The following is a 16,078-nucleotide window of genomic DNA, read 5'->3' on the forward strand; positions in this document are numbered from 1 at the left end:
TGATGTTCCCTTTACTTGGTCATGTGATGTTCCCTTTACTTGGTCGTGTGATGTTCCCTTTACTTGGTCGTGTGATGTTCCCTTTATTTAAGTCATATGATGTTCCCTTTACTTGGTCATGTGATGTTCCCTTTACTTGATCATGTGATTTTCCCTTTACATGGTCATTTGATGTTCCCTTTACTTGGTCATGTGATGTTCCCTTTACTTGATCATATGATGTTCCCTTTACATGGTTATGTGATGTTCCCTTTACTTGGTCGTGTGATGTTCCCTTTACTTAAGTCATGTGATGTTCCATTATTTTGGTCATGTGATGTTCCCTTTACTTGATCATGTGATGTTCCCTTTACTTGATCATGTGATGTTCCTTTTACTTGATCATGTGATGTTCCCTTGATCAGGCTAACAGAGGAGCTATGACTTATACGTTATGTAAAACTTAAGTATTTTCCTACAGGCTAACAGTCCCCGGTACCAGAGGACCTATGACTACTACATGACCATGAATTCCCATCGTCTGTACCAGCCCCAGGGCTACCTATCTGCCAGGCGATGGTATTCTCCATCCAACAGCTACATGCATATAGAGAGAGTCAGTTCCACTGCCAGCTGTGGTCAGATGCTTGATGTGAATGTCATGTACACCACTGAGGCCAACACCACCTACAAGTTCTACTACATGGTAGGGAATTTAACAACTTATTCAGCTCATTTTTTTTGGCCACCTTTCTTACCACCAACATTCATTCCAACGTTCTGTTTCCCTCATCAAACATCAATTCCTTTTTACATATCCTTCAGTGTATCCCAAACCATCCGTACCCAGGTAATATCAGAATTTGTGACAGTATATAAAGTTTTACAAGGATTTTGTATCGTGCTAACTAACTTCAATAACAGACCAAATAAGGAAGGGGGCTTAATTGCAGGCACCCACCCTGTTCCTAGGACATTTGCCAAAGTGAGGAAGGGGATTATTTGTGATCAATACCGTATTATATGATAATTTTTGTTGCATGTTTAATTTGTCCTTTTGAGCTGGATTGTTGTAGTTTGGTATTTTGCAAGATAATTCTGGTAGGAACCCGCCTGGCAGCTACATCCCCAAATTCACTAGAAAACCCAGTTTTAAATTTGGTATTAAGATCATCATATTCCCCTTTGAAGTTGAAAATTTGCAGGAAGTTCCATAAATTTCCTATATAATCGAAGATAGATGCAATCTTCAATTTCAGTATGAAATCTAGAAATTTAATTCAGGTTTCAAAAATTTAATTTTAAAATGCACAAATTGAAAACAAGTATCACAACGAATAAAGTAAAATCCACAAATTCATTGAAAGCTATATAATTTATGTTAAATTCCAGTTGTAAGTTGAATTTACAAGAAGAATATCCAAGCACAAACTGTAAGCTCGGAGTTACACAAACTACAAATAAGATAAACAAATTGGCAAGAAGTTACAGACCACAAAATGCACAACCAGAAATAAACACACAGATTGGCTGTGACTTACACATCTAGGCTACAAATTAATTTAATTGAGGTTGGGTCACAATAATAAGCATTAAGTTGCACAAAAGTTGTTAGCTACATGGCTGAAAGTTACTCAAACAGGTGGTAAGTTGCACAATTAGGCAGTAAGAAGCACAAATTGGCAATAATTTACACAGATTGATTTGATTAATGTAATGGTGAATACAAATGTACCATATAAACTGTTAACACTGTTATCATCACATATATATTGGATAATCAATTTACCTATTTATCTGTAACAGGTAATGTCCTCGCGACATGTTGTTTACCATAGCCACAGGCACCACCATTTCCTCCGACATGATGCTGTAGAGAGGAACCCGGTGTTAGAGTCAATGAAACTTGAGGACTTCACTCCTCCTCCCAGACGCCCTTTTTACAGACCCCCTCGGTTAATTCCAGGTTTGTATACACTATAGACCTCCTCACATATTCCATGGTTTGTATACACCATAGACCTCTTGTAGTCCATGGTTTGTATACACCATAGACTTCCTTACATATTCCATGGTTTGTATACACCATAGACCTACTCTTGTAGTCCATGGTTTGTATACACCATAGACCTACTCACATATTCCATGGTTTGTATACACCATAGAACTCCTCTTGTAGTCCATGGTTTGTATACACCATAGACCTCCTAACATATTCCATGGTTTTTATACACCATAGACCTCTTGTAGTCCATGGTTTGTATACACCATAGACTTCCTTACATATTCCATGGTTTGTATACACCATAGACCTCCTCATATATTCCATGGTTTGTATACACTATAGACCTCCTCACATATTCCATGGTTTGTATAGACCATAGACCTCCTCACATATTCCATGGTTTGTATACCCCATAGACCTCCTCATATATTCCATGGTTTGTATACACTATAGAACTCCTCACATATTCCATGGTTTGTATACACCATAGAACTCTTGTAGTCCATGGTTTGTATACACCATAGACCTTCTCACATATTCCATGGTTTGTATACACCATAGACCTCTTGTAGTCCATGGTTTGTATACACCATAGACCTACTCACATATTCCATGGTTTGTATACACCATAGAACTCTTGTAGTCCATGGTTTGTATACACCATAGACCTCCTCACATATTCTATGGTTTGTATACACCATAGACCTCCTCATATAATCCATGGTTTGTATACACCATAGACCTCCTCATATAATCCATGGTTTGTATACACCATAGACCTCCTCATATAGTCCATGGTTTGTATACACCATAGACCTCCTCACATGTTCCATGGTTTGTATACACCATAGACCTCCTCACATATTCTATGGTTTGTATACACCATAGACCTCCTCATATAATCCATGGTTTGTATACACCATAGACCTCCTCATATGTTCCATGGTTTGTATACACCATAGACCTCCTCACATATTCTATGGTTTGTATACACCATAGACCTCCTCATATAGTCCATGGTTTGTATACACCATAGACCTCCTAACATATTCCATGGTTTTTATACACCATAGACCTCTTGTAGTCCATGGTTTGTATACACCATAGACCTCCTCATATAATCCATGGTTTGTATACACCATAGACCTCCTCATATAGTCCATGGTTTGTATACACCATAGACCTCCTAATATTCCATGGTTTGTATACACCATAAACCTCCTCTTGTAGTCCATGGTTTGTATACACCATAGACCTACTCACATATTCCATGGTTTGTATACACCATAGAACTCCTCTTGTAGTCCATGGTTTGTATACACCATAGACCTCTTCACATATTCCATGGTTTGTATACACCATAGACCTACTCTTGTAGTCCATGGTTTGTATACACCATAGACCTCCTCATATAGTCCATGGTTTGTATACACCATAGACCTCCTCACATGTTCCATGGTTTGTATACACCATAGACCTCCTCATCTATTCCATGGTTTGTATACACCATAGACCTCCTCTTGTAGTCCATGGTTTGTATACTCCATAGACCTCCTCACATATTCCATGGTTTGTATACCCCATAGACCTCCTCATATATTCCATGGTTTGTATACACTATAGACCTCCTCATATATTCCATGGTTTGTATACACTATAGACCTCCTCATATATTCCATGGTTTGTATACACGATAGACCTCCTCATATATTCCATGGTTTATATACACCATAGACCTCCTCATATTCCATGGTTTGTATACACCATAAACCTCCTCTTGTAGTCCATGGTTTGTATACACCATGGACCTCCTCATATATTCCATGGTTTTTACACACCATAGACCTAATCATATATTTCATTGTATGCATCATAGACCTCCTCACATATTCCATGGTTTAAGAATACCAGGGTATTGTCTTTTGAACAATATGTCGGATTAAACTTTACTTGGATGGCTGATATCCCTTTGGAAGAAAAAGATCCCTGTTAAGTTTCAGGAACTCTGGTACTAGGTCAATGGGCAAGGTCACAGTAGCTATAAATAGACTGAAATTTTTCCAAAAATTATTTTGGGTGAATGATGTTCCCGGAGGAAGAGAAAAGGCATATTGATTTTGGGGTCAACAAATGAAAGTCAAGGTCACAGTGATAATAAATTGACTGAAATTATATTAATGAAATGTGGGTTTTAGAATGTTATCACTTGAATAATAAATCAGGTCTAAAAACAGTTTACTGGTGCCCCTTGACAAGAAAACGATCCCAGTTGAGTTTGAGAATACCAGGTCAAATGCGAAGGTCACAGGAGTTATAAATCGATATAAATTTTGTTAAAATGTAAAAAAAATAGAGGATATCTGTTGAAAAATGTATTAATTTATACCATACTTGCATGGATTTTGCCCCTTTGGAAGAGATATATATCTCTATTGATTTTGGGGATAGCACTAACTAGGCAACAAATAAAGTTCAACATTTTTTTATTTTCCAGCACTATGGGTGTATTTGTTATCACAAAACTAGTTTTGGTTTAAAGGTTCAGTTTAGAACTGGTTCGGCTTTGGTTTCAAAACTGGTTTTAGTTTTACTATTGTTCAAACAAATATTTGGTTTAACATAAAACATCGTTTTAAAACAAATGTGTGGCTGGTCACCACTAATACTTCAAATGTTTCTCAGTGATGACGATGACACGGATGATATCCTCGTGTGGTTTGATCAGTTTTCCAAACTGGTTTTGGTTCGCCTTTAACAAATGAAAAACCAGTTTCAGTTTAAAACCTTGTTAACCTTATTAAAAAATAGAAAGTTTACAGAACCAGTTCGAAACCAAAACTAGTTTTGTGATAACAAATTTGCCTTATAATTGGGCATATGTCCCCAAACTAGGGGCTTATTCCAAGAGTTTAAAATATGTCAGTTTTATAGACTTTTTTACTCTTGTATTGCAGTAAGAGTTCCTGCTGTGCTTGTAAATGGGACAAATACAACATCTGAATCTGAACCAACTGAATTACCAGAGCCAGAGATTGAAGGACCACTGACCGAAGAACCAGGACCAGAACCTGAACCGGAAACAGAGGTTTGTATGGTGTTACTCAAACTTCATCTATTGTCCAGAAATCTTGTTATCACAGCTATGATCATAAATATAGAGAATTCTTTTTCAGAATCTTTACTTTAATGGACTTCATGTTAGGGATGACTTTTTAATCAAGAAAATTGGTTGTTTTAGACTTCAGGAGGTTACACAAAACTTTTGCCAAATGCCTCTGTTACACGATCACAATTGACTTTGTCAGTTAAATCAGATTGTTTAAAATGTCTACAACTTTGATGATTCCTAATCAAACATTACAGAAATATTTTTCAAATACATTAAAAACCACTTTAAACAATTGACCCATTATTTTTCAATATCACAAAAAATGAACAGGTTTTTATTTAAATTAAAATTCTGGTGTACATTATGAACCTATATAGTGCTTCCTGTTTTATTTGTTCTGTACATTTATTTATGAAGACAAAATTAATAGGATAGGCCAGTATTCTTTAGCTCCAGAAAGCCCAAGCAAAAGTTTCTCAGTGAACAATGTGATAATTGTGTGATTTCTAGGAGGTGGAGGAGGAGGAAGAAACAGAGCCAATGGGACATATTGCATCCTTCACCCTACACATTCCTATTGTGGCAGAAATGGCACCGAATGCCAAGCTCCTCGTGTACTACATACGTGAAGACATGGAAACGGTGGCAGATAGTATCACATTTAACATTGAGCAGTGCTTCAACAACAAGGTAGGTTACATAACATAGGAAACACTTAACTTCTCTGTCACTGTATTCCGTCTTTTCGTATTGCAGAGTTATCTGCTCTTGTGAGCAGGTATTGATTGTTACATCATTTGTTTTTGAGATTAACGTCATCAATTTTTGAGAAAAAGACGTAATTTTCTCACACCTGCTCACAAGAGAAGATAACTGCAATACGCAAAGACGGAATAGTGAAAGGGAAAGAAGTTGTAATGGGTTGTACAGAGTTTATTTTGCCTACTACATCAGAGTTTGATATTTAGCTCATCTGGTCCCAAGAGCAAAGTGAGTTTATGCCATAGAGCGGCATATCCTAAATTGATTTTTAATAAAACTATTTCTTTTTATTAATGACCAAAAGACCACAAGTCTTGATAATTAGTCAGTAAGTACTGGAGTGTTTTGAAGTTTCCTCATAAAAATAACCATGACCTACTTTAAAAATCAGAACGTTGACCTAGGCCTGATAGTCATCTACTTTGTATTGTTGTGGAGATAGGATTGTATTTTACACATGTGATTACAAATAAATTCAATGAAGAGCAGGAGTGCATCTTGAGGCATACATTTGTATCTGTACTTCATAACATCATGAATGTCTAGAAGCTGTACTACAACCCTTACCGTACATGTTAAGGTGGATATGAGGTTTGAACCCAAGACTGCTTACCCTGGGAGTGAGGCAACGATCCGCGTCAAAGCTGAGGCAGGGTCCTTCTGTTCCATTGGGGTTGTGGACAAGAGTATTAACCTCTTGGGTGGAAATCATCAACTAACTCCAGAAAAGGTAAGATCCACAAGGGTAAGAATCACCCTCATAAATGTAGTTTTGTTGCTGATTTAATAACAGATTATGAAACTTCAAAACTTCACACCACTTCATGATCAGTGCTCTGATTGGTTTGGCTGATGCTATTTATAGAAGTTTTCTCCAAGAATAATATTCCCACAGAAAATAAAAGAATTTGATTAATTGTAAAATATTTAATTGCAGAACAAAATAATCCGTCATTGGTGATGAAGTTATCACCATAGCGATCAGAGATAGTATTGCGTGTTTATAGTTATCACCATAGCGATCAGAGATAGTATTGCATGTTTATAGTTATCACCATAGCGATCAGAGATAGTATTGCATGTTTATAGTTATCACCATAGCGATCAGAGATAGTATTGCATGTTTATAGTTATCACCATAGCGATCAGAGATAGTATTGCATGTTTATAGTTATCACCATAGCGATCAGAGATAGTATTGCATGTTTATAGTTATCACCATAGCGATCAGAGATAGTATTGCATGTTTATAGTTATCACCATAGCGATCAGAGATAGTATTGCATGTTTATAGTTATCACCATAGCGATCAGAGATAGTATTGCATGTTTATAGTTATCACCATAGCGATCAGAGATAGTATTGCATGTTTATAGTTATCACCATAGCGATCAGAGATAGTATTGCATGTTTATAGTTATCACCATAGCGATCAGAGATAGTATTGCATGTTTATAGTTATCACCATAGCGATCAGAGATAGTATTGCATGTTTATAGTTATCACCATAGCGATCAGAGATAGTATTGCATGTTTATAGTTATCACCATAGCGATCAGAGATAGTATTGCATGTTTATAGTTATCACCATAGCGATCAGAGATAGTATTGCATGTTTATAGTTATCACCATAGCGATCAGAGATAGTATTGCATGTTTATAGTTATCACCATCGCGATCAGAGATAGTATTGCATGTTTATAGTTATCACCATAACGATCAGAGATAGTATTGCATGTTTATAGTTATCACCATCGCGATCAGAGATAGTATTGCATGTTTATCCAATACAATTATTGCCATACACCATACACTTATCAGAGGTAGCTATATATGGTGAAATATCCAATGTACTTATGATAGAGTTAAATGTAGCACTCAATGTTACAGCATTCTAAACAACATAAATGTTAACAGCAGTTATTCTTATTAAGTTCTGATATAAGTAAATGTAACCAGTGTTGTATTGTAAATGTCTGTTTGTTCCTCCAGATATACAGTATGATAGAAAACCCGTACTTTTACTATGGATACTGGGGTGATGATCAGGAATACTGCGAAAAAAACTTTCCACAGCCAGAACCAGAAAACACAGAGGACAGTATGTATAAAAGTGGACCCCAATAGTTCCTTAACTCATTCACCCCTGCAGACACATTTGAACTCTTCCAATTCAAAGGTCGGAATAGTTCATTATGAAACTTTAGGGGTGAATGAGTTAATATTTATACTTACAGGTTATCATATGCCCTTTTCCATATCCTACTCCATATCAATCATAAAGCTCCATATTATCGCAAAGGACTGGAGGCTTTTCTCTGTAAATTCCTATGTTATATAGCAGTGAAAAAGCTAACCAAACTGACTTAAACCAACCAAATTAGCACTCTTTGTTATAATCTCTCCGTAAGTGTGACAGGCATTGTTGTAGATCATTTCGTACCAGCTAGTAAAATTTGAAAAAGGAGTTGCTCTATAACTCCATAAAGTGAACAACAAAAGTTGTTGAATTTATGGAAGTGGCTGTAAAAGTTGTTTGCTATCTTTGTCATGAGATCCTTATGGTGATTCATCCTGTGGAGACATGTGTCAGTCTACCTGTTACAAGACTTAGTATAGTTATCGACAAAACTCCAGCAAAAAATGTCAGTAAGGCACACTGTAAGCCCTATGTAGGTAACAGGTTCCACTTGTATAAAACATCTCAACTCTTGAGATTTCCTCAAGTCTCAGATTTCCCATAGACAACACATTGCTTGAAACTTTCCGCTTTGAGATGTTTTATACACGCGGTCCCAGGTCATTAGATATAGCTTTGGCCGTATGTGATGTAAGTTGACCACAGAGGAGAGGAGTGCAAACCACACCTATATAAATGCCTAAAATGGACATTTAACTGTTGGGGGAAAACATGGGGCAGTCAGGACCATACAACAGCATGCTTACCCACGCAACTGTTGGCACCTCTGATGATGTTGTAAACGATGAAACATGCTGCCTTAAGATTGTTTTCGGGTATTAAGGAATAAACCACAATATTGAACACATTTAAATAATTATACCCATCCCCCTTTGCAACAAAATGGTGGTAAGGGATGGGTTACACTTGAATCGGGTTGTCTGTCTGTAGATGTGACATTGTTAACACTACTCCTCCCAAAGTACTGTACTGATTTGAATGATACATGTACTCAGTACACACAACACTTACATTTAGGAGATATCAATTGGAGTTACCCTACATTTAACGAAGTTATGTCCCTTTGTTTTAAAATTATCTGTTCAGATTACTTCTTCCAATGTACTGCACTAATTAGATTGATACTTGGTACACAGAACACTTACTTTGAGGGGAGCTTTATTTAAGGGGGAGCTTATTACAGCTAATTGATATTTTGTTTTCTCCCATTGATGACTCGACTCTGCTTTATTACGTTGCAGTGCCCAGATATTACTATGGATATTATGCCTATGATACCAACACAGTAGATGCTGTACAGGCTTTCAGGGTAAGTATGTATTATGTGTATTATATGTGATCATGTGTACATGAACAATACATCAATATCTTGTCAGTACTACAATTAAGGAAAAGATTGACAGGTACAGAATTTTCTCTCATTTCTGCTCATATGTGATAAAACTGTCTTGGACAAAAAAGGGGTGTAAGAAATATTTATCTAGTAGCTCAACTTGGAATTGAATGGCAAGTTGCAGACAAGGATTTGTGCATTTTACCCAAAGCTTACTCCTCCTGACCAGTTGATCATATTTAAACCAAATGCAATATGAAGTATTCTTGGGACCAGGTGTCAAATGTTATATATAAAGAAGAGCACTGTTTTTCTATGGGCTGAGATGCAGAGCCCAAATTGGGGAAGTACTGCCATATTATCTTTAATGAGAATATTTTGTCATGATTGCTTTTATATCCTGTTGAGCAATACAAGCCCTCTAGGCCTATTGTTTAACTTCTTAAGTCTATCATTACGAAGGATTGAGGGACAAGACTGTACTTCCTTGTGTATTTTATCAATCACACATAGTAAATTTTCTCATACTTAATAGCCTTTAAGAGGCTTCGATGCTTGATGATGTTATATATGTTGCAGGATCTTGACATGGTGGTGTTCACAGATTTGACTTTGGAAACTCGACCTTGTTCTCGTAGAAGAAGAATTCCAGTTGCTATACATAGAAACTTTGGTAAGCTGATTCTTTGCTTAGAGTTTATTTAGGGTTTTAGCATTAATGCTGTGGATTTGAAAACAGTTTGGATTTTTGTTTTTTAAATTTCAACATGTTTTGAATTTAACTTTTTTGGCCTAAATCTGCTGGTTAAGTTTATGTTCGCTCACTTGGTCTGAACGGCCACAAGCGCTGATGCCATGGTGCGGCATTTTTTATGTGTTAGGCATCAATTTTGTTATGCCCCCGCCATAAATGGGGGGGCATATAGTGTTGCCAATGTCTGTCCCGTCCCATCCTATCCATGAGCGGGGGCATTTATGTCTTGCAGACATTTTCTATTTTTTTTCTCTTTAAATGACTTTTTCTGAATAACCATTGGTCCTGCGCTGATATATAAATTTAGCCAGTAGCATGCTAAGATGACTAGCTATCAACTCTTTTCAAATAAATAACCTTGACCAACTTTCAAGGTCATATGAGTCAAATATGATAAAACTTTCAAACTTCTTCTTCTCGATAGCCAAGACACACAGAATAACGTCGTCGTCTGTCTATCAACTTTTTCTTTAAAACGCTACTTGTCCTGGACGACGGCTTAGTGGATTTTGACTACCGTAAAAACCCATGTAATTTGCGATTTAAAAAAAAAACTAACAGAACTAACGGAGCTTAAATTGAATAACTACATTTTCGTAATAGTATGGGGAAAACCCACCGAGATGTTGAAACGTAAGTTGATCGGCGATTCTCTGGCATAGGAATTTGGCTAAACTTTCTTTGTTAACAGGTACCTATTTAATAATACTTTTCACATAAACTCAGGTAACAACACCGTATATATCAATTGTATCTTTTATTGATGTTTGATATAAATAAATGTGTTGATCGTCGTTTGTCTTTGAGTTCCGTATACCAAGGGATATTATCTTGTGGCCAAGATGGCAGTCTGCCAGAATCGTCGATCTTTTCATGAAAAAAACTTGAAATTGCTTATACCTATGTAATCTGCGCACCCCTCACTTTGAGTATTAAATTTCTGAAAAAAAAGTGGCAAATTACATGGGTTTTTACGGTAAATTTGGTCTGGAGCATCCTTGGCCCAAGGGCGCTCAATTTTGTGTAACGGTGGGTTTGGCCCCTCTTGGAACAGAGGAGGGGGCCCCAATAGGGGTAAAACTTTTAAAATCCTTCTTCTAGTGTAAGGATAATGGTATTTTATCCTAATTTAGTCAAGAGGATGCTTTGGCCAAGGGGAATCTATTTTGTTTAAACGGTGGGGGTGGCCCCCCTGGGGGCAGATGGATGGGGCCAACTACAGGAAATAGAGGTAAACCTTTAAAATCCTTCTTCTACCATAGATATTAAGGGATTTCATCCCAATTTGGTCTGGAGCATCATTAGGCCAAGAGAAGGGGTTTTTTTGTAAAAGAAGGGTGTGGCCTCCCTGGGGCAGAGGAGGGGGCCCAAATAGGGTAAATAAAGGATAAACATTTAAAATCCTTTTTCTAGTCTAAAGATAAAGGGATTTCATAGGGGAAACAGAGGTATAACTTTTTCAAATCCTTTTTCTATTGTAAGTGAAACTCATAAAGTTATAAAATTCAACTGATTCTAGGTATGGTAGTCAAAAGCAGTATGCTATCAAAACAGTAAATTCAAATATTGTGAACTACCATTGTGCATTAAACAGATTCAAGACTAGGTGTGTTTGTGTTGTAGCCGTAGGCAGTGTATTGGAGGGCGCTCCGGATGTAGACGACGAAATAGCGTATGATTCTGAAACCCCAGTGGCTGCTGGTGCTAAAGCAGATAAAAAGACAACCAAGACTCGGAGCTTTTTTCCTGAGACATTTCTATGGGATTTGGAGTTGATAGGGTACAATTCTATTTTCTGAATACGTCTATTTTATTTTCATAGTCCCGCGGCCTGGTATGGCCCCAGTCCCAGGGATGCCTACAACTTCAGCAGTTACAAACCCCAAACATGTAGCTATAAGAAGCTATTTTCCAGAGACTTGGTTATGGGATATAGAGCTAGTGGGGTATGTTAAATGGATAGCAATGTGTCACTTTAATTCAGCGATCATTTGGAAGAATTGGAATGTTAAACTAATTGGAAAAAAAAAGAATAAATGAAGAATATGTCTGTAACAAGAATAAGACTCCATCAATATTTTGCAATGGATATTTTTTATTGTCAGTGTTTTTGTGGGTTCCTTCTGAGAAAAAGAGTTAGTAATGATATTTTGTCCATAAGCTTACATAGAGTACAACTGATTAGTGATAATAATGATAGTCATTTGTAAACCTGTGTATCGGGTAGGTATTTATAGTGATGTTTTGTAAGAATAATAAAAAATATATATATATATAACATGTACTAGTATCTTGGGTTTCCTGAATATTTTTCCCTCCTGTTTGATTCTTTGTCACAGATGACTTAGAACTACTTGAATATTGTGTATGTTACTGATGATGTCTTGGGTTATTGTTATACTCATTATGTCATGGGTTATTGTGTTCCTAATGACGTAAGGGGTAAATATGTTACTGACAACATAAATGATTATTGCAATTGTTTTCCTGATGATGTCAGGGGTTATTGTGTTATTGATGATGTCAGGGGTTATTGTGTTACTGATGATGTGAGGGGTTATTGTTTTCCTGATGATGTCAGGCATTGTTGTGTTATTTATGATGTCATGAGTTATTGTGTTACTAATGGCGTGGGTAATTGTGTTACTGTAATGTCAGGGGTTATTGTGTTACTGATGATGTGAGGGGTTATTGTTTTCCTGATGATGTCAGGCATTGTTGTGTTATTGATGATGTCATGAGTTATTGTGTTACTAATGGCGTGGGTAATTGTGTTACTGTAATGTCAGGGGTTATTGTGTTACTGATGATGTCAGGGGTTATTGTGTTATTGATGATGTCAGGGGTTATTGTGTTACTGATGATGTTAGGGGTTATTGTGTTATTGATGATGTCAGGCATTTGATGTCAGGCATTATTGTGTTATTGATGATGTCAGGGGTTATTGTGTTACTGATGATGTTGGGTTATTGTGTAACTGATGATGTTGGGGTATTGTGTTACTGATGATGTCATTGGTTATTGTGTTACTGTAATGTCAGGGGTTTTTGTGTTACTGATGATGTGGGGGGTTATTGTTTTCCTGATGATGTCAGGCATTGTTGTGTTATTGATGATGTCAGGGGTTATTGTGTTACTGATGATGTCAGGGGTTATTGTGTTATTGCTGATGTCAGGCATTATTGTGTTATTGATGATGTCAGGCATTGTTGTGTTATTGATGATGTCAGGGGTTATTGTGTTACTGATGATGTTAGGGGTTATTGTGTTATTGATGATGTCAGGCATTTGATGTCAGGCATTATTGTGTTATTGATGATGTCAGGAGTTATTGTGTAACTGATGATGTTGGGTTATTGTGTTACTGATGATGTCATTGGTTATTGTGTAACTGTAATGTCAGGGGTTATTGTGTTACTGATGATGTCAGGGGTTATTGTGTTACTAATGGCGTGGGTAATTGTGTTACTGTAATGTCAGGGGTTAATGTGCTACTGATGATGTCCTGGGTTATTGTGTTAATGATGATGTCAGGCATTTGATGTCTGGCATTATTGTGTTATTTATGATGTCAGGCATTATTGTGCTATTGATGATGTCAGGCATTATTGTGTTATTGATGATGTCAGGCATTGTTGTGTTATTGATGATGTCAGGGGTTATTGTGTTACTAATGGCGTGGGTAATTGTGTTACTGTAATGTCAGGGGTTATTGTGTTACTGATGATGTTAGGGGTTATTGTGTTATTGATGATGTCAGGCATTGTTTTGTTATTGATGATGTCAGGGGTTATTGTGTTACTAATGGCGTGGGTAATTGTGTTACTGTAATGTCAGGGGTTATTGTGTTACTGATGATGTTAGGGGTTATTGGGTTATTGATGATGTCAGGCATTATTGTGTTAATGATGATTTCATGAGTTATTGTGTTACTAATGTCAGGGGTAATTGTGTTACTGATGATGTTACGTTATTGTGTTACCGATGATGTCATTGGTTATTGTGTTCCTGATGACATAAGGGGTAATTGTGTTTCTGACAATATAAGGAGTTATTGTGTTGCTGTCATGTCAGTGGTTGTTGTGTTACTGTGAGGTCAGAGGTTATTGTGTTACTGATGATGTCAGGTTAGTGTGTTACTGATGTCATGGGTTATTTTGTTACTAATGTCATGGGTTATTGTGTTACTCGTGCTGCCATGGGTTATTGTGTTCCTGATGACACAAGAGGTTATTGTGTTACTGACAACCAAGGGGTAAATGCAATTGTATTCCTGATGATGTCAGCAATATTGTTTCTGATGATGTCATTGTGTTGCTGTAATGTTGGGGGCATTATTATTTTGCTGATGACACAAGGGGTTATTGTGTCACTGATAATGTCAGGGTTATTGTGTCACTGATAATGTCAGGGTTATTGTGTCACTGATAATGTCAGGGTTATTGTGTTTCTAATGATGTCAGGGGTTATTATGTCACTGATAATGTCAGGGTTATTGTGTTTCTAATGATGTCAGGGGTTATTATGTCACTGATAATGTCAGGGGTATTGTGTCACTGATAATGGCAGGGTTATTGTCTCACTGATAATGTCAGGGTTATTGTGTCCCTTATAATGTCAGGGTTATTGTGTTTCTAATGATGTCGGGGGTAATTGTGTTACTGTTGACATAATGGGTTATTGTGTTTATTATGATGTCAGGCATTGCTGTGTTACTGTCATGTCTGGTGTTTTTGTGTCACTGATGATGTCAGATTATTTTGCTACCTTTGTTCTGAGTGGTTGTGTTACTGTTGATGGTTTGTCTGTTACAGAGATGACGGTGAAGTGGTATTAACCAGAACTCTACCTCACACTATTACTGAATGGGTGGGCAACACCATCTGTGCCAACACTGAGGTTGGTATCGGGACCTCGCCCCTAGCAACCATCACCGCCTTCCAGCCTTTCTTCCTGTCCTTCACCCTGCCTTACTCTGCAGTTAGAGGAGAGACTGTGCCAGTTACTGTAACCATCTTCAACTACCTCAAAGAATGTCTTGTTGTAAGTAATCACTATACACCCCTGTATATTATTGTTAAACCTAGAAGACTGTGTTGCATGCATATCAAATATTGTATATTATTATACCCCCCGCAACAAAGTTAGGGGGGTATACTGGAATCAGGTTGTCCGTCCGTCTGTAGACGCAATGTAGTACCGTGTACTTCTCCTAAACTACTGGACAGATTTCAATGAAATTTGCTGATAACAATCCTTGCATCTTGAAGATGTGCGTAAAGTACTTTTCATTGGATTATCTCCCCTTTTCACGAAGTAATGGCCCTTGTTTAGAAAAAGCAAGAAGATTTTAAGTCACCTGAGACAAAGTCTCAAGTGACCTATTGCGATCGCCTTTTGTCCGGCAGCGTCCGTCGTGCGTCCGTAAACAATTTACATTTTCAACTTCTCCAAACCCCCTGAACCAATTTCAATGAAATTTTGCAGAAACCTTCCATGGCCAAAGGTCAACTAACATTGTGAATTATATGGTCCCCAGCCCCAAGGGGCCTGAGGGGTGAGGCCAAAAAGGGTAAAATTGACTAAAATTTCAAAAATCTTCTTCTCAAGATCCAGATATGGTAGAATCAAACACTCTTCATAGATGGAAGGGTCTTAAGGTGCTTTACAAAAATTGTGAATTTCATGACCCTGTGGTCTCATGTTTCCCTCTGGGGAGGGGGTAAACTTTACTATAGTTTATATAGGGAAATCACATTTTGGACCAACATTTGTTTAATTGCCATTGGAAGTAATTCAATTTGGGTTAGCATTATCTGTATTGGATAGCAGTTTGATGGTATGCACATATCAGCCCTGACTGACCCCCCGGGGCTGATGGGTGGGGCCAAAAAGGGTTGAATTGACTGAAATTTCAAAAATCTTCTTCTCAAGAC

General features: G+C 37.2%; 1 protein-coding gene across 2 annotated transcripts in view; it reads left to right on the forward strand.

Annotated features, from left to right (window-relative positions):
• LOC110449268 (alpha-2-macroglobulin-like) overlaps positions 1–16,078 on the forward strand; it is a 54,873-nt gene that overhangs the window by 10,112 nt on the left and 28,683 nt on the right. For both annotated transcript variants that reach the window (XM_021496022.1, XM_021496023.1), the window contains exons 12-21: positions 461–685; positions 1,786–1,945; positions 4,939–5,069; positions 5,604–5,783; positions 6,436–6,585; positions 7,848–7,956; positions 9,297–9,364; positions 9,968–10,061; positions 11,766–11,922; positions 14,957–15,185. In XM_021496022.1, the coding sequence (XP_021351697.1) occupies positions 461–685; positions 1,786–1,945; positions 4,939–5,069; positions 5,604–5,783; positions 6,436–6,585; positions 7,848–7,956; positions 9,297–9,364; positions 9,968–10,061; positions 11,766–11,922; positions 14,957–15,185 (1,503 nt within the window). The remainder of the gene's footprint in view (positions 1–460; positions 686–1,785; positions 1,946–4,938; positions 5,070–5,603; positions 5,784–6,435; positions 6,586–7,847; positions 7,957–9,296; positions 9,365–9,967; positions 10,062–11,765; positions 11,923–14,956; positions 15,186–16,078) is intronic.

The sequence above is a fragment of the Mizuhopecten yessoensis genome, unplaced genomic scaffold, assembly GCF_002113885.1.
Source record: "Mizuhopecten yessoensis strain PY_sf001 unplaced genomic scaffold, ASM211388v2 scaffold4541, whole genome shotgun sequence".
Lineage (NCBI taxonomy): Eukaryota > Metazoa > Mollusca > Bivalvia > Pectinida > Pectinidae > Mizuhopecten > Mizuhopecten yessoensis.